Source organism: Coregonus lavaretus, assembly GCF_964263955.1.
Source record: "Coregonus lavaretus genome assembly, chromosome: 32".
NCBI lineage: Eukaryota > Metazoa > Chordata > Actinopteri > Salmoniformes > Salmonidae > Coregonus > Coregonus lavaretus.
The window spans coordinates 8,738,258-8,761,165 of record NC_140019.1 but is presented as its reverse complement, the minus strand read 5'-3'; the positions used below and the strand labels follow the sequence as shown (position 1 = coordinate 8,761,165).

At 47.8% G+C, this 22,908-nt stretch overlaps 1 protein-coding gene across 1 annotated transcript; it reads left to right on the top strand.

Moving 5' to 3' along the window:
* Window positions 1–256: 256 nt before the first annotated feature.
* LOC311107853 (lysine-specific demethylase 3B-like) lies at window positions 257–21,720 on the top strand. Its single transcript, XM_084150419.1, has 24 exons — window positions 257–821; window positions 5,933–6,109; window positions 7,091–7,204; window positions 7,302–7,407; window positions 7,709–7,833; window positions 7,942–8,010; window positions 8,151–8,849; window positions 8,974–10,327; window positions 10,618–10,825; window positions 11,055–11,269; window positions 11,361–11,513; window positions 12,222–12,329; window positions 12,667–12,794; window positions 12,950–13,274; window positions 13,433–13,704; window positions 13,955–14,221; window positions 14,480–14,651; window positions 14,733–14,954; window positions 15,145–15,264; window positions 17,262–17,285; window positions 18,903–19,042; window positions 19,373–19,549; window positions 20,466–20,600; window positions 20,832–21,720. The coding sequence occupies exons 1-24, from the start codon at window positions 609–611 to the stop codon at window positions 20,910–20,912; spliced, it is 5,604 nt and encodes a 1,867-aa protein (XP_084006545.1). The 5' UTR covers window positions 257–608; the 3' UTR covers window positions 20,913–21,720.
* The last annotated feature ends 1,188 nt before the right edge of the window (window positions 21,721–22,908 follow it).

Below are 22,908 nucleotides of genomic sequence, written 5' to 3'. Positions count from 1 at the left end.
GGGGAAGAATTAGCTACTGCTACTAAATGCTGTGTTTATCTGCTTTGTGCTGAGTATAAAACATGTATGTTATGTACGAGCAAAAGTAGTTTTGCGCAACAACAACAAAAAGTAGGATTTCCTTTTAGGCCAACTGTATTTTTTCGAGATATCCAGACTGTTATTTGGCATTCCCGATTGAACGGGTTCTGTGTAGTACACGGATGAGCCAGTATAAGTCGCTGTTGCAATTCACACGCTCGCTAGCTATCTCCGCAGTGGAGCCTAGTAGCTAGTACGAGGAGGAGTGTGTTTGATTGTTGCAATTGCAAGCCTCAATGGCGGATAGAGCGGGATAGCGGCTTTGCGGACAATAATATCTCGGTACTTCTCTATTTGTGGCGTGACTTGGTCCGCCGTATTTTCCCGTGGATCCTACGGAAGAGGGGACCCCGGTGCATGCAGCAAAGTTGCGGTAGTTGAGGTTTAAATCTGTCACTTCTTTTAGGCCGATTTAACCTGGCTAACTGGCTGGCTAGCTAGCTAACGTTAGCTAAGTGCATCGGAGTTCCCCAACAGAAATACAAGCGAAGGAAGTTGCTCCTTCAATTCACAGTGGCTAGCTAAATATGGGAGACTCTCTTGAACTGATTGGGAAGCGAATTCTACTGCTCCTCAACGATGGCAGGTCTGCAGCCGGACCCGAAGCGGAACAGGCCACCTGGACTCGTGACTGGCTCCGGGGGACCGTCCGGGCGGTCAGCGTCATAGGTTTGGCCAGCCCAGGGGTAGAGGTGAGCGGAGGAGAGGCGACAACAACAACAGCAGCTGCGGGGCTGACGGTCAGTGTTTACATGTGAATAAAAACAACTAACGTTAGCTAGCTAAGAAGCTAATCGCCTGACTAACTAGCTAGCTACGTATTTATCGAAACTGAAAAGTCAAAGGATACAAATAATTAATGGCCCGTTGTTTATGCTTAACTGATATTATCTAAATAACACATTATGAATAGCGAAAGCTAGCCAATGAGGCCGCTGTGTTGCGCTTTCCAGATAACAGCTGTCCTCATAATTTAGCCCGAGGATTTTGGGCCTTCGACAGATTTTGTTAACTAGTTAGCTAGCTAGCCAACTTTAGCGTAGTCTCCAGAATTAAATTAATGTGAAATAGATATAGCCTCATTAAAATGTGAACGTCAGTGTAGAAGATTTGCTTGCCTCAAATAACTGAACGTAGATATTGTTTGGCGATACAGTTAGGCCTACATAGTTAGGTGTAATTTGTTGACGCGTGTATTATCTTCAACGTCATGGTATCAAGTGCATATTTTTCATTCTTCAGTCATTTTTCCTACATGCATGACCCCTTATTATGTGTTCATATCATTTCATTGATTAATGTGGAGGTTGTAGCTAGAAGATGCTGCAGTTGAGAATATAAATACGTCTGAAAATGCTGTCTGACTTGATGATACAGCATATGATTACAATGCAGGCCAACATCCAGAACTAGAATTACAGGATAAATAATGTCAGGTGTCTTGTTTGTACTAAAGCAATTGCCAAATCCAGATTTTAGAAAGGGACAGGTGTTGGCTGGAGTAGCTTATCCAGATTAGTCAGCTTTCAAGGAAGTCTCCAGGACCATTCTTGGGAAATAATCATTTTAACTAGTGCAGATAGTAACTACAGACACCACTCAGTGCTCTCCGCTCCTGTTCTTGTTTCTGTTGGGAGGGGATATGTTACTGTCTGTAAATATGTCTGTATGTTTTTGAGTTTGCATGGACTGTGTTGATCATCATAATGTCTATATGCAATGTCTTCTGTGCAGGTTATCAGGTCTTGGTAGGAGGGCATTCTTCAAATCACAGCACTTGTTCCACATCTCACAGAACCACACAGTTCAAATTCACAAGGCTGTACAAGTTGGGCTTGTATGCAGAGTGAGTCAGCAAGTTTCACATTTAAAATGGACTTCTGCTGACAAATATATCTTGCCCCTGCCTTGAGACCTTGAGTAGAGCATTAGCCCATATAAATACAATCCATTGTCACACTGAGTAGGTTTACATGCATACTAATAATTCAATATTAAACTGATTATGGCTGGAGGCCGAGTATGGCATTAGTCATGTAAACACCTTGCTCTACTTATCTTAATCGGTGTACTAAGGTAATAATCGAAGTAAGCATACACTGATTAAAACACCTGCTGTTCTCCGCAATCTTTAGAATTATTAGGGCATGTAAATGCCTTAATCAGAGTTACAGTGGTGTATTTGATCTGCACATGTGCTAGCACGAGCAGCGCGAGCTTCCTTCTTTTGCAGTTCGGATAAACTCAAAGTATTTATTTTAGAAATAGTTTGTTTTTGAACTCAGAATCAAATAGGTTTCACAAAAATAACATGGTCTGTGGTAGAATGTTTATTTGGATGGCGATTGTCTGCATTTATCAAAGTCCCATCAAGTAGCCTGATAACCTCTCCCTCAATGTCAACAAAACGAATGAGCTTATTGTGGACAACAGGAGACGGAGGGAGCACGCCCCCATCCTCATCGACCATGGTCGCAGTGGATAGGGTCAAAAGCTTCAAGTTACTCAGCATGCACATCACTCAGGACATGAAATGGTCTCGCCACACCAACATCGTGGTGAAGAATGTGCAACAGAGCCTCTACAACCTCAAATGGCTGAAGAAATTTGGCATGCTTCCCATCCAGAACAGTTTGTGCATATATTATGCAGACATTTTGTGACATTTTTGGTCTTAGGCCCGCTTGGAGTTTGCCAAAAGGCAACTAAACGACAAGATTCTCTGGTCTGATGAAACCTACACTGCTCAAAAAAATAAAGGGAACACTTAAACAACACATCCTAGATTTGAATGAATGAAATAATCTTGTTAAATACTTTTTTCTTTACATAGTTGAATGTGCTGACAACAAAATCACACACAAATTATCAATGGAAATCAAATGTATCAACCCATGGAGGTCTGGATTTGGAGCCACCCTCAAAATTAAAGTGGAAAACCACACTACAGGCTGATCCAACTTTGATGTAATGTCCTTAAAACAAGTCAAAATGAGGCTCAGTAGTGTGTGTGGCCTCCACGTGCCTGTATGACCTCCCTACAACGCCTGGGCATGCTCCTGATGAGATGGCGGATGGTCTCCTGAGGGATCTCCTCCCAGACCTGGACTAAAGCATCCGCCAACTCCTGGACAGTCTGTGGTGCAACGTGGCGTTGGTGGATGGAGCGAGACATGATGTGCTCAATTGGATTCAGGTCTGGGGAACGGGCGGGCCAGTCCATAGCATCAATGCCTTCCTCTTGCAGGAACTGCTGACACACTCCAGCCACATGAGGTCTAGCATTGTCTTGCATTAGGAGGAACCCAGGGTCAACCGCACCAGCATATGGTCTCACAAGGGGTCTGAGGATCTCATCTCGGTACCTAATGGCAGTCAGGCTACCTCTGGCGAGCACGTGGAGGGCTGTGCGGCCCCCCAAAGAAATGCCACCCCACACCATGACTGACCCACCGCCAAACCGGTCATGCTGGAGGATGTTGCAGGCAGCAGAACGTTCTCCACGGCGTCTCCAGACTCTGTCACATGTGCTCAGTGTGAACCTACTTTCATCTGTGAAGAGCACAGGGCGCCAGTGGCGAATTTGCCAATCTTGGTGTTCTCTGGCAAATGCCAAACGTCCTGCACGGTGTTGGGCTGTAAGCACAACCCCCACCTGTGGACGTCGGGCCCTCATACGACCCTCATGGAGTCTGTTTCTGACCGTTTGAGCAGACACATGCACATTTGTGGCCTGCTGGAGGTCATTTTGCAGGGCTCTGGCAGTGCTCCTCCTTGCACAAAGGCGGAGGTAGCGGTCCTGCTGCTGGGTTGTTGCCCACCTACGGCCTCCTCCACGTCTCCTGATGTACTGGCCTGTCTCCTGGTAGCGCCTCCATGCTCTGGACACTACGCTGACAGACACAGCAAACCTTCTTGCCACAGCTCGCATTGATGTGCCATCCTGGATGAGCTGCACTACCTGAGCCACTTGTGTGGGTTGTAGACTCCGTCTCATGCTACCACTAGAGTGAAAGCACCGCCAGCATTCAAAAGTGACCAAAACATCAGCCAGGAAGCATAGGAACGGAGAAGTGGTCTGTGGTCACCACCTGCAGAACCTCTTCTTTATTGGGGGTGTCTTGCTAATTGCCTATAATTTCCACCTGTTGTCTATTCCATTTGCACAACAGCATGTGAAATTTATTGTCAATCAGTGTTGCTTCCTAAGTGGACAGTTTGATTTCACAGAAGTGTGATTGACTTGGAGTTACATTGTGTTGTTTAAGTGTTCCCTTTATTTTTTTGAGCAGTGTAGATTGAACTGTTTGGCCTGAATGCCAAGCGTCGCGTCGGGAGGAAACCTGGCACCATCCCTACTGTGAAGCATGGTGGTTGCAGCATCATGCTGTGGGGATGTTTTTCAGCGGCAGGGACTGGGAGACTTGTCAGGATCGAGAGTAAGATGAACGGAGCAAAGTACAGAGATCCTTGATGAAAACCTGCTCCAGAGTGCTCAGGACCTTAGACTGGGGCGAAGGTTCACCTTCTAACAGGACAACGACCCTAAGCACACAGCCAAGACAATGAAGGAGTGGCTTCGGGACAAGTCTCTGAACGTCCTTAAGTGGCCCAGCCAAAGCCTGGACGTGAACCCGATTGAACATCTCTGGAGAGACCTGAAAATAGCTGTGCAGCAGCGCTCCCCATCCAACCTGACAGAGCTTGAGAGGATCTGCAGAGAAGAATGGGAGGAACTCCCCAAATACAGGTGTGCCAAGCTTGTATCGTCATACCCAAGAAGACTCAAGGCTGTAATCGCTGCCAAAGGTGCTTCAAAGTACAAGGTCTGAATACTTATATAAATGTGATATTTCATTTAAAAAAAAAATATATATACACATTTGCAAACATTTCTACACCCATTTTTTTGCTTTTGTCATTGGGGTATTGTGTGTAGATTGATGAAAAAACAATTCCATCCATTTTAGAATAAGGCTGGAACGTAACAATGTGGAAAAAGTCAAGGGGTCTGAATACTTTCCAAAGGCACTGTGATAAACCCCTGTTTTTGCTTTGTCATTATTGCGTTTTTATACTGCTACAGTGCTATTTGGGTTGTTAATTGGATTCCTGCCACCATTCTTGATTACTTGCTTTTTTTTCTTATTTTCTTTACAATTTAATTGTTTGACTTTTGACTGCATTGTTAGGAGCTAGTAACATAGGCATTTCGCTGCACAGCTATACACGACCAATACACTTTGATTTGATTTCAGATGTGTCCATGTAAACAGGATTATATGGGGAGATTGTTCTTCTTGCAAAGCATGTAAACGTTGGACTATTCACAATAATCGCATTGTGTGCATTTAACCATACTCACTGTAATCCTTTCTTATCAATAATGTTGCACTAGGCTACTTATTGACGACGAGGGTCAAATGAGAAAGTGAGACTGGGTTTGAATTGACTTGCCTATTTCTAATGATTGACTGCTCTTCCTGAGTGAGATGACCTTGCCCAGACTTGGGGGAGTAGACATGCTGTGTTTGAGTCACTAGTGCTGCCCGGGCTCTGCTGACTGTGTATGATCCTACCAAGGCCTGTCCTGCTGACTGTGTATGATCCTACCAAGGCCTGTCCTGCTGACTGTGTATGATCCTACCAAGGCCTGTCCTGCTGACTGTCTGTAGCCTGTCCGTGGCTTCTCTTCTCCCATCAGCCCATTGTTGTCAGTGTTTGTCTTACCTCTGCTCTTTTGAAAATATACTCCTAACATGTCACCGAGCCTGTTAGTATAGCTAGTCTAACAGAAATGGCAGCACTCTCCCACCATCTTTCCCCTCCATTCTCTTCCCCCGTCGTTTAGGTGTTTGTGGAGTTTGAGGACTGTGCATGGCGCAGGCGGTCCTGGGTACAGGTTTACGGGGAGGAGGTGAGAGCTGTACTGGTCGAGTCCTCCATCGTCTGGGCTAACCGCAGCAGCAACCCCAACCAGAACCACCCTGCAGCTGGGGGAGCCCCTGGTACAGCCTGGCCTGCCCTGGTGAGTAGCCACCCCCTCTGGCTTAGGGTTGACCAAATAATGTTTTTACCATAACACTATGAGCTAAGCCAGTGGTTTTCAAACCTCTCCTCTCAGACCCTGCAGAAGTTTCACACTTTTGTTGTAGCCCTGAACTACCTCACTTGATTTATCAATTGAAGGACTTGATGATTTGTTGATGAGTTGAATCAGGTGTGCCATCTCTGGGATAGTTAAAATACATGGAACGGCTGGGGTTCCCCCCGAGGAGAGGTTTGAAAACCACTGAGCCAGTTGCCAACAGCATGATGGGAGGTCACCTACATACACATCTGCTGGGGGAGGGTATTGGGTCATGGGCTGTAAAACAGGGTTAAAGTCCTGGTAGCAGATAATGGACCATAACAGATATTTATGTAGTTGGTGCTGTATATTAACTAATATACATTGGTTCCGAAGTGGGATTGTTTCCGAAGTTAGAGCTGATTTGGACAACCTCAAACCCAACCTTTAGAACAACATAATATTACAAGCATTTGATTTAAGAATTTGTAATTTGGGAATGTTTTCTTGGGGTGCTCTTAGTTTTTATTATATGCGTTTCTGGCATTGAGAAATGGGTGCTACACTCCATTTAAGGTTAGTTCAGAGGGTGCATGTATGATGCATGCACTCTCCTCTCACACTCCCTGGCTGGCTCCCTGAGGCACACCTGCACCTTGAAGTGAGGCCAGGCCAGCTTGTGGAAATGCAATTGTCCCAGCAAGGGATGTCTGGAGGTGCTGTTAGCATTACATAAGATGCACTCACTAATCAACCAGCTGCTCCTCTCAATCGAAAAACAGCTCAACGTGCTCCCTCATGCTTTGCCAGATGGTAAAATTAGAGATAATTATCCAGCCACTCCAGCAATTAACAGATGGGAATGTTAGCCTACATAATATCATTCAGCCTTTAGAGTTAGTGGTTCTTTTCCTAACGATGTTCCTCTTCCTCCGCTAGACGTTCCGGTCTCTAGTGGACCGTGTGGGTCTGGGTTCCTTGGTCCCTGTGGAGTTCTTCGGGAACAGAACCCTCAGCATCCTCCCTGACGGGAATTCACTCCAGAGATTTGAGGTGGGTTTACTCAATGTCGTGTGTGTCAACTTTCGTTTGAAGTGTGTGTGTGTGGTATCACTCTGTGACTGTCTGTGTATTTTGTCTCACTCTGTAGGTAGAGAAAGACGTGAGGCACTCTCTCCTGCTGGAGCAGCCCTCTCTGCAAGCTGCAGTGTCTAGCTGGCACAGTGACTTTGAGCTGCAGGAGATCCTCAGGAAGGGTTAGTCTTTGTTAGACTATTATCTCTGGAATGAATGGAAACCTATTGTACTATGAACTGTGTCCTGTGCGCTTTGACTTTCCTCCTGCCTTTCATTGCTCACCCATGTATTCCTACACTGCAGTTCTCAATACAGGCTTTTTCTAGCATCTACTCCTCAAACCTCTACTTCTTCTCCTCTTTTCTCCACAATACCGTCCTCTCTTCTCACTTTTCAATCCCTCCATAATATCCTTCTGGCAAACCACTCTACGGGTCTTTGAGCTTTGTCCTGCTGGTTGCGTTGTGTGTCTCTCTCCAGGCTCCTACACCATCCAGGGCAGGAGGGTTCAGGTTTACCAGTGTGAGTTTGATGAGCACTGGGCCCTGGGCCTGGTCTCTCGGCACGACCCCAACTCACACATCATGGAGATCACCATGGACCAGGTACACACACACACACACACACACTGCCTGGATGTGCTTTTCGTAGTACCTTTGGATGTTACGTAATATGGCGGAGGTGTTGATGGTTAAGTTATTATTGTGTTCTAGGGAGAGGAGACCCAGGTGGTGGATCCACGGGTAATGCACGTGATGCTAGCTGAAGATCACTTTGATGAGGTCAGTTGGATAAAGTATACTGTCCTATTCCTCCCTTCTTGCTTTTGTTTTCAAAATACTTATGCGTTTGTTGGTTGACTTGTTTGAGTTTGCGTTTTCCTCGAATCATTTTTACATTGCTCCTTCCTCTCCTCGGTCAGAACGGCAAGAATGCTCGCCGGAGGAAGGAGAGCGATGGAGGGAAGGGCGAGAGCGGCCGTAGACGGAGGACAGCCTCGGAAGGCGAGGAGGACGTGACTCTGAAGCGTTTTAAGGGGGCGGGAGAGGGAGCAGCGGAGGGACAGAACGGAAGCGGCTCCACCAAGGGGATGGTGACGTGGGGAGCAGAGGTAACAACTGGAGGCGAAGACGGAGGAAGCAGAGTGAACAGCACTACCAACAATAATGGCAGTTCCTCTGAAGTCACAGAAGGTCACGCCGCCCCGAAAAGCATTTCCTCCCAAATGGACCAAACGAACGCTCCGCCGCGGTACCCTAAGGAGAACGGACGCACACAGGACAGACAGGGGTCTGCCGACTCCACCTCTACAGTCACCCCCACCCCACCCCCCCTCAAACCGGCCCCCTCCCCATTCTCCAACACCTCCTTCCCCTCTCTGGGCCAGATGCCCAGCCTTGTCCCTGGAGCTCCGGCCGCCAAGCCTTCCCCAGCACCCCCAACCCTAGAGAGCGAGGAGCCATCTCAGTCTACCTACCCCAAGACGGCTGCCCTGGTGTCCCCCGGCCCGGTGACCATCTCGTCCCCATCGCAGGGCAGTGCCCCCAGCGTGGCCCTCTCTGCCACCCTGGGCTTCAGCCCCAAACCCACCGCCTGGACAGGACCACCCAACCAGACGGAGGTGAGTTAGTAATATTTAACATGACTTTGCTTTTAACCTGTGTAGTAACACTGTAATTACTTAGTAACTACTAACCATAATTGTTCTGTCACTAATATGCTATTTCCTTATCCTGTTCCTTTAGGGCTCTAAGCCCATCCTGGCTGCGGCTGGGTTCCGGCTGCCCCAGTCCAAGCCTGCTGGTGCTTCTGTGTTCGGAGAGGTAAGCTCCCAGACCAACGGTTCCTCCAACACAGCGTCAGCCTCCCAGGACACCTCCAGACCCTTCGGCTTTGCCTTCAGAGGCGCCAAGAACAACGAGGCCCAACCGCAGCAGCAAGACCAGAACTTATTCTTCCAGTGTATGAGTCAGAAGACTGGCCAGAATCCTGGTGGTCCTAATCAGAACCAGAGTCCAGGCCTAGGTCAGAGCCAGGCTAAAGACGCCAACTACTTCACAGCAGTGTCAGAGAGCTTGAGTAAGGAGCCTCCTAGCCTGTTCAAGCCCTCCGCCTCCACAGAGGGACTCAAAAAGACTGTTCTGGCCCCCGCGTCAGCTGGCCTGTTTGGCTCGGCTACAGCTAATCTCAAAGAGCAGTCTAAAGTGCCTGAGACCCAGCCGGCAGGCAACGGAGTGCTCAACAAGCCTTTCGGAGGGGACCAACTCTCGCCTTCCTTCAGCAGCGGCTCTGGGGGGATGAGGAACTCTGTTCTGGGAATGGGGGCGATTGGCACCCCCCTGGCTCCGGCCTCTGGAGCTCTGAGTGGCGCTAACAACAGGAGTGGCACTAACGGTGGCGTGGTGGGTGGCTTCGGCACCAAGACAGACAGCCACCAGAACCTGTTCCTCCAGGGCTCCAAGGAGCCCTCCAACCCCTTCCTGGCCTATGGGGAGAAGCTCTCCCACAGCCCCTTTAGCGGCAAACCATCCCCTCTGGAGCCTGAGACCCTGGGCCCTGCCTCAGCCTCGGAGAGCAAACCCAATCTATTCACAATGGCAGAGCCGCCCAAGGGCATCCTGTCTTCCCCCTTTGCCTCCCTCTCAGGCGCCGCTGCCTCCAGTTCTTCCTCCCCGGTACCTGCCTTCACACAGAGGCCCCAGTCTGACGCCCCCTCCAAGCCCAAGGAGGGCGCCTCCACAGGGGAACAGGGCTCCTCAGCTGAGGGTGGTTCTCTGGATGACCGGCCCAGCTCCACCTCGGGCTTCCCGGTGTTTGGGAGCGCCGTCCCTGGGGGGAGTGGTGAGGACGCGCCCATGCCATTTGACCAGGGCCAGGCCCAGAAGTTTGCCCTGGAGGAGCGAGGCCAGGCGTCTAAACGGGACTCTGACTCCAGTGATAACAGCGACCTGTCAGACCTGAGTGAGACTGAGGAGGGGTTGGAGAGAGGGCAGGCCCCTGGGGGCCTCCCGGGGCCCGTCAAGGAGGGAGCCATGCTGCTGCAGAAGGGTAAAGGCCCCGGGGTGGCCAAGAGCAGGCCACGCAACAAGCCCTTCAAAGGTAAGACCTGGAGCCTCAGGATAGGGCTCTGATAATAGAAGTATTCCTACAGTACATCAATGCATTCATTAATCATTTGTAGCATGTCATTCGTCAATGTCGAGGCAAGTTAGATTGTGGTCTGGGTCATGAAAAGTTAACAAGATTGATGGTAAAGAAAAGTTGCTGACCAACTCTTCCCTTATGATTCCATTACCCTTTCCTACACTCTTTGATGAATAGGTTGTCATTGCATTGTTTTGTATCGCTTCATATTCGAATTAACTCTTCGGTCCTTCCTTTTTCTCCAGTGGGCCAGTCAGTGCTGAAGGACGTGACTAAGGTGCGCCGTCTGAAGCAGTCAGGAGAGTCGTTCCTGCAGGATGGCTCCTGTATCAACGTGGCGCCCCACCTCCACAAGTGTCGCGAGTGTCGCATGGAGCGCTACAGGAAGTACCGGGAGCAGGAGCCTGATGACGACGACCCCAACGTGGCCTGCCGCTTCTTCCACTTCCGCAGGTACCGTTTGTGTGTGTGTGTGTGTCTGTGTACCAAAGACTGTGTGTGTCCAAGCACTGTGTGTGTGAGGAATATGCTGTGGTGTGTATCCTCTTACAAGGAATGCGACAATAACAAATATCAGTCATTTTATCAACCTCAATTATAATCCAACATGTTCTACTCTCATCTAAAACATACGTCCTGCACTCCTCTGTCCTCCAACCACTTACCTTTGCCTCCTACCCAGGCTGGCGTTCACGCGTAAGGGCGTCCTGCGTGTCGAGGGCTTCCTGAGCCCCCAGCAGAGCGATGCCATGGCCATGGGGCTGTGGCTTCCCTCGCCGTCCGTACAGGAGGGCCTGGACCTGGACACCTCCAAGTACATCCTGGCCAACGTGGGAGACCAATTCTGTCAGCTCGTCATGTCTGAGAAGGAGGCCATGATGATGGTCGAGCCTCACCGTGAGTAGTCTTAGTTTGCGTCCAAAATGGCACCCTGTTCCCTTAATAGTGCAATACTTTTGACATGGGGCCATCTGTCTGTGTCCTACAGAGAAAGTGGCATGGAAGCGTGCGGTGCGCGGCGTCAGGGAGATGTGTGATGTATGTGAGACCACCCTCTTCAACATCCACTGGGTCTGCAGGAAGTGTGGCTTCGGGGTGTGTCTGGACTGCTACCGGCAACGCAGGAACCGCCCTCTGGAGGGTGAGAGTCATAGAACTCCATATAGAATTACAAGAGAATAAGCAGGAAATCTGAGAATCCTCAACAAGGATTTTTGGAAAACCAGGGGAGGATTCTCAGATTTCCTGTTTATTATTCCCTTGCAATTTCAGGAATCTTCCAACCAGGATTTCTGAAATCCCGGGGAATGTTGGGAAAGTTACCGGAATTTTGCAACCTTAGTCTCAACACACAGGGACGGGCTGGGGTAACACTGAGGGGGCCCTGTTATTGTCCAGTTCACCTGCAGTGTTAGCCTGTAGTGGTCTTTCAGTGATGTTTGTTTTTTGTTTTGAAGTAGGAAAGATTTAGCTGCTGCTTGTTAAGAAAGGATCGGTATAAGATGTACTTTATTGTACATTAACATTTTCTATTTATGAACAACCCAACCCCCCCAAGACACGCGTATACCCAGAGGGGCTGGATGCAAGGGGTCAGCTGCAGTGCAGCGGCCCTTTTCTAAATGACGGGCGGCAGGTAGCTTAGTGGTTAAGAGCGTTGTGCCAGTAACCGAAAGGTCGCTGGTTCTAATCCCCGAGCCCACTAGGTGAAAAATCTGTCGATGTGCCCTTGAGCAAGGCACTTAACCCTAATTGCTCCTGTAAGTCGCTCTGGATAAGAGCGTCTGCTAAATGACCAATTATTATTATTAATTATTATTATTATGACCCTTCTTGTTTTATCTCTCAGAGGTGGACGAGGGGCCTGATGACGAGGTGTTCTCCTGGTTGAAGTGTGTCAAAGGACAGAGACACGAGCCCCAGAGCCTCATGCCCACACAGATCATACCTGGAACAGGTAACACGGAGCAGGATACCTATAGAAGCCTAGGGCCCAAATAGACCCCTAAGCACTTGTGGATATCTGAGAGGATTTTACTGTTGTTAACAATATGGGAATAGCTCCACCTTGCTCTCTAATAGGCTCAGTGGAAGTTTAACCATATTCCTTATACCAACCAAATCCTCTCAGATCATAGGGCATATAGGATTGGGCCTAGAACTGGGGCCTGTAGTCTTTCCTGCTCATGTCACATGGTCCGGACAAACTCCCAGCCCTAACTATAACATCCAATTAGTATGTCTTGTATCTCCATAAGAGTTCTCCCATATTGACTTTTCTCTCTCTCCCTCAGCTCTCTATAACATAGGGGATATGGTGCACTCAGCCCGGGGAAAATGGGGCATCAAGGCAAACTGCCCCTGCACCAGCCGGCACCACAGGCCCCTACTGCGCCCTAGCGCCCCCAACGGCATATCACAGGTACTGCACCCCCCCTTTTCTTTTATGTCGTACCAAGATGTAGAAGATCAATATTTAAATGTTTTACCATCCACGTATGGTTTTGACTTGTTTTACATATTGGTTGTCAAGGGCTTGATTAGAATGCAGTATGATGTTCCTTATTGCTGTCCCAGCAGTCTGCAGTGTCCTCCAGCATGGGGAGCAGTGGTAGTGGACCAATTACAGGTGGTGGGGGGCCAGCGGGTTCAACCACTCCTAAACCAGAGGGGGGGGAGACGACAGTGGTCAAAACGGAGTCTACATCCAGCACAACGTCATCCGAGGCGGGAGGAGGAGGGGTTGATACTATCTCCACCAACAGTACCAGTGCCCCCCCTAACTCTGCCCAGACCGCCACCCCCAAGGACCCCCGCCCCTCCACGGGTGAGGGCAACTCCACCGCCCTGCACTGGCTGGCAGACCTGGCCACTCAGAAAGCCAAGGTGGAGGAGACTAAAGGTGAGAGGGCCAGGAGAATAGCATCTCTTTCACTTCATCTTATCTCAATCCTAACTCATATTCTCGATGATACTCTCTAAATGTATTGTACATGTGTTTGGATTAGAACATCTCTAACCATCATCTTCCCTTGTCTCTTCTCATCTACACCCCTCTAGACTCTGGGTCGCTGCGCTCGGTGATGGGCCAGGACACACGTTCTCCCTTCGGCCTTGACTCGTTCAACGCCCTGTCCAAGCCTTCATCCTCCTCCTCTTCCTCCTCTAGTCCTAAGCTGTTCAACAGCCTGCTGCTGGGCTCCAGCAACACCCAGCCCAAACCAGAGGGCTCCAGCCTCCGAGACCTGCTCAACTCTGGCCCCGGGAGGCTCCCCCAGGCCCCCGGAGACACTGGAATACCCTTCCCCTCAGTCTTCTCCACCTCAGCCGCCGTGAGTGTCTTTCAGCTTTCCACAAATCTAGAATGTCACAGAATGCCCAGATATGGATCCTTCCATAATGCCTAGAGAAATAGGGACATTACAGTGGACCATTCCAGAATTCTTAGATTCTACACACAGTTCTAGGTTGTTTCCCAAATGGCACCCTATTCCCTATATAGTGCACTGCTTTTGATCAGAGCCCTATGGGAGCTCTAGGGCCCTAGACTGCATGTCTAACCCCTCCTCCTCCCTGTCTCAGGGGGACAAGATGAAGGGCAGCCTGCCTAACTTCCTGGACCATATCATTGCCTCGGTGGTGGAGACCAAGAAGGCGGAGGGCCGGCGTACGGGCGAGGGGGGCAGCGAGCTGGGCGGGGTGGGCCGCAGGGACGGGGTGATGGGCCTCAGCGTGCTGGACCCCCACACCTCCCACTCCTGGCTCTGTGACGGACGCCTGCTCTGCCTGCAGGATCCCTCCAACACCAACAACTGGAAGATCTTCAGAGAGTGCTGGAAACAGGGCCAGGTGAGAGAGATCTCTCTGTGGGGTAGAAAGGCGATATCCCTATGAGAAAATACTTTAAAAATATGTATTTTTAACATTTTGTGCTCACCGAGAGTAGTAATATGGCGGTGTGAGTAATATATAGTAATATGGTGGTGTGAAAGAGGGAAATGGAGTGGGAGAGTAGTTGGGGATGAAGTTTGGAAGAGGGAGATGTGTACTGTGAGAGATAAGGTGATGATGATTCTGTTTGAATGCTTTCCCTCCCCGTCTCTCCAGCCGGTCCTAGTGTCTGGTATCCATAAGCGTCTGAAGGGGACTCTGTGGCGGCCTGAGGCCTTCAGTGAGGAGTTTGGGGACCAGGATGTTGACCTGGTCAACTGTCGGAACTGTGCCATCATTTCTGACTTCAAGGTCCGTGACTTTTGGGACGGCTTCCAGGTCATCTCCAGTAAGTAATGGGATCATTTATTCATTCATCCACTCTTTTATTTGTTCATTCATTCATCTATCCTTATCTCTCTCTCTTCAGAGCGTCTGAAGGGTAGTGATGGCCAGCCCATGGTTCTGAAGCTGAAGGACTGGCCTCCTGGAGAAGACTTCAGAGACATGATGCCTACACGGTTTGATGATCTGATGGACAACCTCCCCCTCCCAGAGTACACTAAGCGAGACGGCCGTCTGAACCTGGCCTCCCGTCTGCCCAACTTCTTTGTCAGGCCAGACCTGGGGCCTAAGATGTACAATGCCTACGGTGAGAGAGAGCAGAGATGGAGAATATGCGAGATTAGTAATGAGACTATTTACTCTTTAAAGGGATGTCAGTCTCTGATCAGTTTTTATTTCCTCCTTTTACATTCTCTTTTTACACCTCTTCGCTCTCCATGCTTCCTTCTATTACACCTTCCATCTCTCTCTCCCCCCTCCGTCCCTCCCACTCTCAGGTCTGATCGAGACAGAAGACCGGAGTGTTGGCACCACCAACCTGCATCTGGATGTGTCTGATGCCGTCAACGTCATGGTGTACGTGGGCATCCCCGAGGGAGAGGGAGACCACGTCAAGGGTGAGTAGGACCAACACACTCGCACTGTGAAGCAGAACTTAATACACACTCACAGCAACACTGACTCGCACAGCTGACTCATTCCAGCATTGACGTACGTCACACTCAACCACGTGTCAAACACAAGGCCAATGACACATTCTATCCGGCACGCGCAATGATTTGGGTTGTCAATTCATTTTGGCCCGCTTCCATACAGTCCCAGCAAGCACTGCCAACGTCCTGTGCGCCAAAGGCAGTGCATTGCCACACCCACCCACCCACGAGCCAGCCAGTGCGCTGTATCATATTATCACTAAACATTTGCAGCAGCCCGACTGTTTTCGTTAATGGCACTGACCGAATCTTCTACTGGCTTGAAAGTTAAAACATGTTGGAGTTAATGTTGATGCCAAGTTTCGGTCGAACGGGTCATTGCTGTACTACAGGAAATGTCATATTTGTTGTCCAAAGTTTGAAAATGTATGCACTCACTAACTGTAAGTCGCTCTGGATAAGAGCGTCTGCTAAATGACTAAAATGAAATGATTTATATGCTAATATAAATTAGTACTAAAGGACACTAGGCCTATAAATGAATCAACAGTTGAGTCATCTACTCTATGAAATTACACAGCCTGATGCGCTCGCATCAGTGTATTCAACGTCAATTGCGCTGCGTACGTGTCTCATTTATAGCGTGTAGCAGAGGGAAAGTGTCCAGACACATGCCACAAGTCCTAGGCTACTAAAATGTTGTAGTCTGGCTTTGGTTTTTAAAGCTTGACAATGAATAACCAAAAAACTTGCAACAAAACACCATGCGAAGGGGAAACATGTAGGTCTGTTACAGCAACATTTCAGCAGTAGCCTAGGCTGGCTACTCAACTGCAATACATTTTGAGCGCACCATACAGCAATGCTGCATTCAACTGCACCGGTGATCCATGCGGCGCGAAAAATGTAAAACATGTTTTAAGTTTAAATGTTACAACAAACCTAGTGAACCTACTTACTTTGTTATTAGTCGTTTTGTAGTACTTTTTGATTAGGGTCGCAGCATATTATGCATATCTGCAAGCATAGCAGCGAAGGCTGGACAAATAATATTTATCTTTAGTTTTATTTATGTTAAAATGTTATATACAGCATCCTATGTACGTTTTTAAGTGGACATTATAAAAGGGCATATTTAAAAAATAAACAATGGCCAGTTTGGGTCGCAGTTGTATGCACTACATAGTTGATTCAAATTATCAAAGCTCGATGATTATTTGAAACGGCTGTGTAGTGCTAGGGCAAAAACCAAAACGTGCACCCCTTGGGGTCCCGAGGACCAGAGATTGGGAAACCCTGGTTTCGCAAAATCTTCCAAAAATATGTTAACTGTTACAACATTTACATTTAAGTCATTTAGCAGACGCTCTTATCCAGAGCGACTTACAACCACATGGGCTCCGAAATCACCCACTCATATATAATTGGATTTGAGAGGCGCTCCAAAGTTTTCTATAGGAAAGTCCATAGGTTCACACAAAGATCAAATACCCTCTACTGTCCCATTCAGCATTTCCAATTTCTGGAGACGAAGGACAGGAAGCCATTCCTCAGCATTGAGACAGAATAATGGTCTACATTTTCAATTTAAGAATGTCTTCAGTCACTCCTGTAGCCTTCCCCAGGTTTCCCACCCTGGTCTATATTACTAGAGGCCTCTGACTAGAGTATAACTTTATTGATCCCAACTTGGGACATTGTTTTATCACCTCTAGCATCATCAATGATTACAAGGACAAGACAAGGATAGATGACATACACATATTAAGACACATTAAGGCACCTGCACCTTAGTAGCCATAAAAGAGAGACACATTTAAAAAAGGTAAGAAATGCTGTTTTCTATCCTACTCTGGTGAAACAAGCCCAGCGAGGCTAACCCATGCATCAATGGACAGAACCCTGGAAAGGCCCTTTAATGGGTCTCACATGTTGATTGTGGTACAATTTCTCGTTCACAGAGACTGATATCGCTGGATGTAAAGGTCTGTGCATTTTTATAACGTTATCACCTCCTTAGCATGCCTTTCTTCTTGACTAACTTCCCCCCTTCTCTCTCCTCCACTCCTCTTCCACTCCCCCTATCCTCATGTCCTCTCCCTGTGCGGTTGGGGCCAGAACACTACGGTGGCTCATCCGTCTGTTTGTGGTTTATTTGTGGTCTGAGTGGGGTCTGCCTGCGGTCTTCCCTCCAGTGTAGACCTGACCTTCAGTAACCCTCTGATAGTCAGTCAGTCAAACTCTGTTTTAAAACCTTTTAACACAAAAACATTGTTTTTCTTTTCATGCTGTTAGATGCTAGTGATTCTTTCCTTGTATTGCATCTTCTGTTATCTGGGACGACTGGTGTTTGGCCTTGACTCTTGGGGAGGGCTAGATGTATGAAGGTCCCTGTAGCTCAGTTGGTAGAGCATGGCGCTTGCAACGCCAGGGTTGTGGGTTCGTTTCCCACGGGGGTCCAGTATGAAAATGTATGCACTCACTAACTGTAAATCGCTCTGGATAAGAGCGTCTGCTAAATGACTAAAATGTAAGGTGTAGGTACTGTCTGTTTGTATCCCCTCACAGGTTCACTGACTCAAGGAGAGAACAGAGCAGTAGCTTGCTAGCTGACCATCTTTGGAGTCACATTCCCCCCTGACTGATTTCTCTTCCTAGAGGAGAGATTTACATTTTACATTTAAGTCATTTAGCAGACGCTCTTATCCAGAGCGACTTACAGGAGAGATGCGGGGGAGAGATAATCAAATTGAACACAGATTACCGTGACAAGCATCTGAAGCATATGTAGCTGTACTGGACTCGATGCCTAACTGAGATGAAAGTCATAGAAAATGAGCACACACACACACAATCTCTCCCACACACATGCAGGCAACTTGATCTATGGCATTCTGTGGATAATTTGTCCAAGTGACCGGAGTGTGAATAATACATGTAGCTCCGTTAGTGTGGTGTAGTTGTTTAGTCCCACTCCTCACTAGCCACCTAAATGTTTATTTGATTAGTAATTGATGAGCAACTCTGAATACGTTACAAATGGCACCCATTTTGACGAAAGTAGTGCATTACATAAGGAATAGGGTGCCATTTGGAACATAACCTCTGTGTTGTGGTCGAACCCATAGCTGCCACCGGCCAACAATGATGTCATAGCAGGGAGAGTCCATTTCCCCCTGCCAGCCCAGCGTCCCTCTGATTGTGGATGACTAATGATGAATCAGCACTTCACCTAGGCTTTTGTCTCAAATCACACCCTATTCCTCCTGTAGTGCACTACTTTTGACCAGGACCACAATGTTATTGTCAGAAGATGGTGTACTACATAGAGGAATTGGTAAAGGGTGTCGTTTGAGATGGAGCCTTATGATTCTGACATAGTGAATGAGCACTTCTCCAGATTAGAAGGATTGTAGTGTAGTGTTTTCCCTTCTGTGTCTACAACTGTAGGATGTGAAGGTGTGCGGTACTTCTGTGCTTTGTGATGTTTAGTGTTGTACTTCTTCTTTCCTACATCATGCCCTTTGAACATGAACTCTATCAGTGACTGACCGGTGCTGGTGTTTTCTCATCCCTGTCTCTCTCTGTGTGTGGTCCTGCAGAGGTGATGAGCACCATCGAGGAGGGTGACGTAGATGAGATGACCAAGAGGAGGGTGTACGAAGCCAAGGAGAAGCCCGGGGCGCTCTGGCACATCTACGCCGCCAAGGACGCCGAGAAGATCCGCGAGCTGCTCCGCAAGGTCAGGGTTCACCGTCACCCCATTCCTTGTAATGTCAATATGCACATTCATTTTCTTTCAATGCATTATTTCAGGAAAATTCAGGAAATAATCTCAAATGGTTGCTGGGCTTTTTTGTTGTAGTTCTACTGTTCCCACGATTAAAATCAGTCTCAAATGGCACCCTATTCCCTATATAGGTGTGCTACATTTGGGCCCATAGGGCTCTGGTGAAAAGTAGTTCACTATATAGGTATTAGGGTGCCATTTTGGATGTAGACATTGTCTCTCTTATATGCCATACCATGTTACTATGATTTACCATATCTTCTTATCCTTTGACTGTGGTAGGTGGGTGAGGAGCAGGGCCAGGAGAACCCTCCGGACCACGACCCTATCCACGACCAGAGCTGGTACCTGGACGGGGTGCTGCGCAGGAGGCTGTACGAGGAGTACGGCGTGCAGGGCTGGGCCATCGTACAGTTCCTGGGAGACGCTGTCTTCATCCCCGCTGGGGCTCCCCACCAGGTACATTTAAGTCATTTAGCAGACGCTCTTATCCAGAGCGACTTACACATTGGTGCATTCAACTTATGATAGCCAGTGGGACAACCACTGGGGGGGGTGGGGGAGGGTAGAAGGATTACTTTTATACTATTCCAGGTATTCCTTAAAGAGGTAGGGTTTCAAGTGTCTCCGGAAGGTGGTCAGTGACTCCGCTGTCCTGGCGTTGTGGGGGAGCTTGTTTCCACCATTGGGGTGCCAGAGCAGCGAATAGCTTTGACTGGGCTGAGCGGGAACTGTGCTTCCGTAGAGGTAGGGGGGCTAGCAGGCCAGAGGTGGATGAATGTAGTGCCCTCGTTTGGGTGTAGGGTCTGATCAGAGCCTGAAGGTAAGGAGGTGCCGTTCCCCTCACAGCTCCGTAGGCAAGCACCATGGTCTTGTAGTAGATGCGAGCCTCAACTGGAAGCCAGTGGAGTGTGCAGAGGAGCGGGGTGACATGAGAGAACTTGGGAAGGTTGAACACCAGACGGGCTGCGGCATTCTGGATGAGTTTTAGGGGTTTAATGGCACAGGCAGGGAGCCCAGCCAACAGCGAGTTGCAGTAATCCAGACGGGAGATGACAAGTGCCTGGATTAGGACCTGTGCCGCTTTCTGTGTAAGGTAGGGTCGTACTCTGCGACTGTTGTAGAGCATGAACCTGCAGGATCGGGTCACCGCTTTGATGTTAGCGGAGAGCGACAGGTACTAGGGGAAACACTGGAAGTACCAGCCAAGGTTTAGACTGAGACGTGTTGTTTAATGGTTACATAGGGGCAGAGCGTACCCTTGTGTTGTCCCTTTTTAGCTATATGATGTCTATACTCTTGCTTTTCTTACGCCACACATTGTCTTTGTCTCGGCACCTCTCACACTCTCTTTATCCTGTCATGTCCCCCCCAGGTCCATAACCTGTACAGCTGTATCAAGGTGGCGGAGGACTTTGTGTCTCCTGAGCATGTGAAGCACTGTTTCAGGCTGACCCAGGAGTTCAGACACCTGTCCACCACACACTCCAACCACGAGGACAAGCTGCAGGTACACTTTGGCTACCTCCCAAATGGCACCCTATTCACTATGTAGTGCACTACTTTTGACCCTGGTCAAAAGTAGAGCACTATAACTACGACTCCACTATAGTATAGTTATTTGAGAGAACGAATAAAGGATTGAATCGATTGATCAATCAGCTAAACAATCAGTAATACATTGTTGTACAATTTGTAATTTTGACGGGATTTGATGGGAATGTTGATCTCTGTTCTTTAGGTGAAGAACATCATCTACCATGCCGTAAAGGACGCTGTGGGGACACTGAGGGCCCACGAACCCAAGCTAGCACGCTCTTAGTGCCCGCTAAACACACACACACACACACACACACACAAGCTGCAGTTATAGAGTAGAGTTCTCGGTGTGCAGAGAGAGGCACGGTGATGTGCTCACAACTCTCTTAGTTTGTGGGGGGTGGGGAGGGTCTATAGTCATGACTTGGATGAAGGCAGTACTACTTCATCGCTGTTACACGACATGCTCTACACGTCTTAGTTGTTTTCCAATTCACTTCTGATGAACTCTGTATTTAAGGTCCGTGTGTCCTGTTTGTTTATGGAAGGGGAGTATGTGATGTGAGGAGATTCAGCTTCTGTGTAGCGTCTGACTAAATGTGAGCACTGGGCTGTGTTTCCTTTTTTGACCACCATTGATATTATTATTCTTCCTTAGAAGAGAGGTTTCACTTGCTTTTAGATATTTTTTTTGTTGGTTTTAAAAAATCAGATTTCCTTCCACCTTTAGTGGTGGAATTAAGACTTGTGCAAGTAACAAGCATCGAAGTGAACTAGACCAAAGTTTTGTATTTTTAGTTGTCTTATTTTTAATTAAAAGCAAGGACTTAACATGTTTTCTTTATTTTATGGAGGGTAATTCAGAGTATTCGCTTTGAATGCTTGACAGAGTGGCTTTGAGAAATGTATCCATTTATTTGGTCACCTTTGTTGTCCCAAGGTTTGCATGGATGAAGTGCAGACTTCAAAACGTTGTACAAGAATCACGATTCCAACTGAACAGAAACTACTGGCCGTTAACAATGTATCAATATATATCGATGATCCTTAGTCTGTTTGATTTTTCAAAATAAAGTTCACAAATAATTAAATGTAATGGTGATTTATACAACTGTTTGTTGTGTATCATTGGACTCAATTGTTGAACAACTGTTACATGTCTTCACATCGTAACGCTTATGTATCAGGTGTTAAATACTGTATGTAAACAATACGTCCATATAACGCATCAGCATGATTTACCCCATTTATATATTTTTTGCAGTTCCACTCCACATACAGTGAGGGGAAAAAAGTATTTGATCCCATGCTGATTTTGTACGTTTGCCCACTGACAAAGAAATGATCAGTCTATAATTTTAATGGTAGGTTTATTTGAACAGTGAGACAGAATAACAAACAAAAAATCCAGAAAAACGCATAACAAAAATGTTATAAATTGATTTGCATTTTAATGAGGGAAATAAGTATTTGACCCCCTCTCAATCAGAAAGATTTCTGGCTCCCAGGTGTCTTATACAGGTAACGAGCTGAGATTAGGAGCACACTCTTAAAGGGAGTGCTCCTAATCTCAGATTGTTACCTGTATAAAAAGACACCTGTCCACAGAAGCAATCAATCAGATTCCAAACTCTCCACCATGGCCAAGACCAAAGAGCTCTCCAAGGATGTCAGGGACAAGATTGTAGACCTACACAAGGCTGGAATGGGCTACAAGACCATCGCCAAGCAGTTTGGTGAGAAGGTGACAACAGTTGGTGCGATTATTCGCAAATGGAAGAAACACAAAAGAACTGTCAATCTCCCTCGGCCTGGGGCTTCATGCAAGATCTCACCTCGTGGAGTTGCAATGATCATGACAACGGTGAGGAATCAGCCCTGAACTACACGGGAGGATCTTGTCAATGATCTCAAGGCAGCTGGGACCATAGTCACCAAGAAAACAATTGGCAACACACTACGCCGTGAAGGACTGAAATCCTGCAGCGCCCGCAAGGTCCCCCTGCTCAAGAAAGCACATATAAATGCCCGTCTGAAGTTTGCCAATGAACATCTGAATGATTCAGAAGAGAACTGGGTGAAAGTGTTGTGGACAGATGAGACCAAAATGGGGCTCTTTGGCATCAACTCAACTCGCCGTGTTTGGAGGAGGAGGAATGCTGCCTATGACCCCAAGAACACCATCCCCACCGTCAAACATGGAGGTGGAAACATTATGCTTTAGGGGTGTTTTTCTGCTAAATGGACAACTTCACTGCATCAAAGGGACGACGGACGGG

Coding starts and splice junctions, on each gene's coding strand:
- LOC311107853 (XM_084150419.1), top strand. CDS start 609: ATGGGAGACTCTCTTGAACTGATTGGGAAGCGAATTCTACTGCTCCTC. Junction 6,110..7,090: donor GTACAGCCTGGCCTGCCCTG/GTGAGTAGCCAC, acceptor TTCCTCCGCTAG/ACGTTCCGGTCTCTAGTGGA. Junction 10,328..10,617: donor ACGCAACAAGCCCTTCAAAG/GTAAGACCTGGA, acceptor CTTTTTCTCCAG/TGGGCCAGTCAGTGCTGAAG.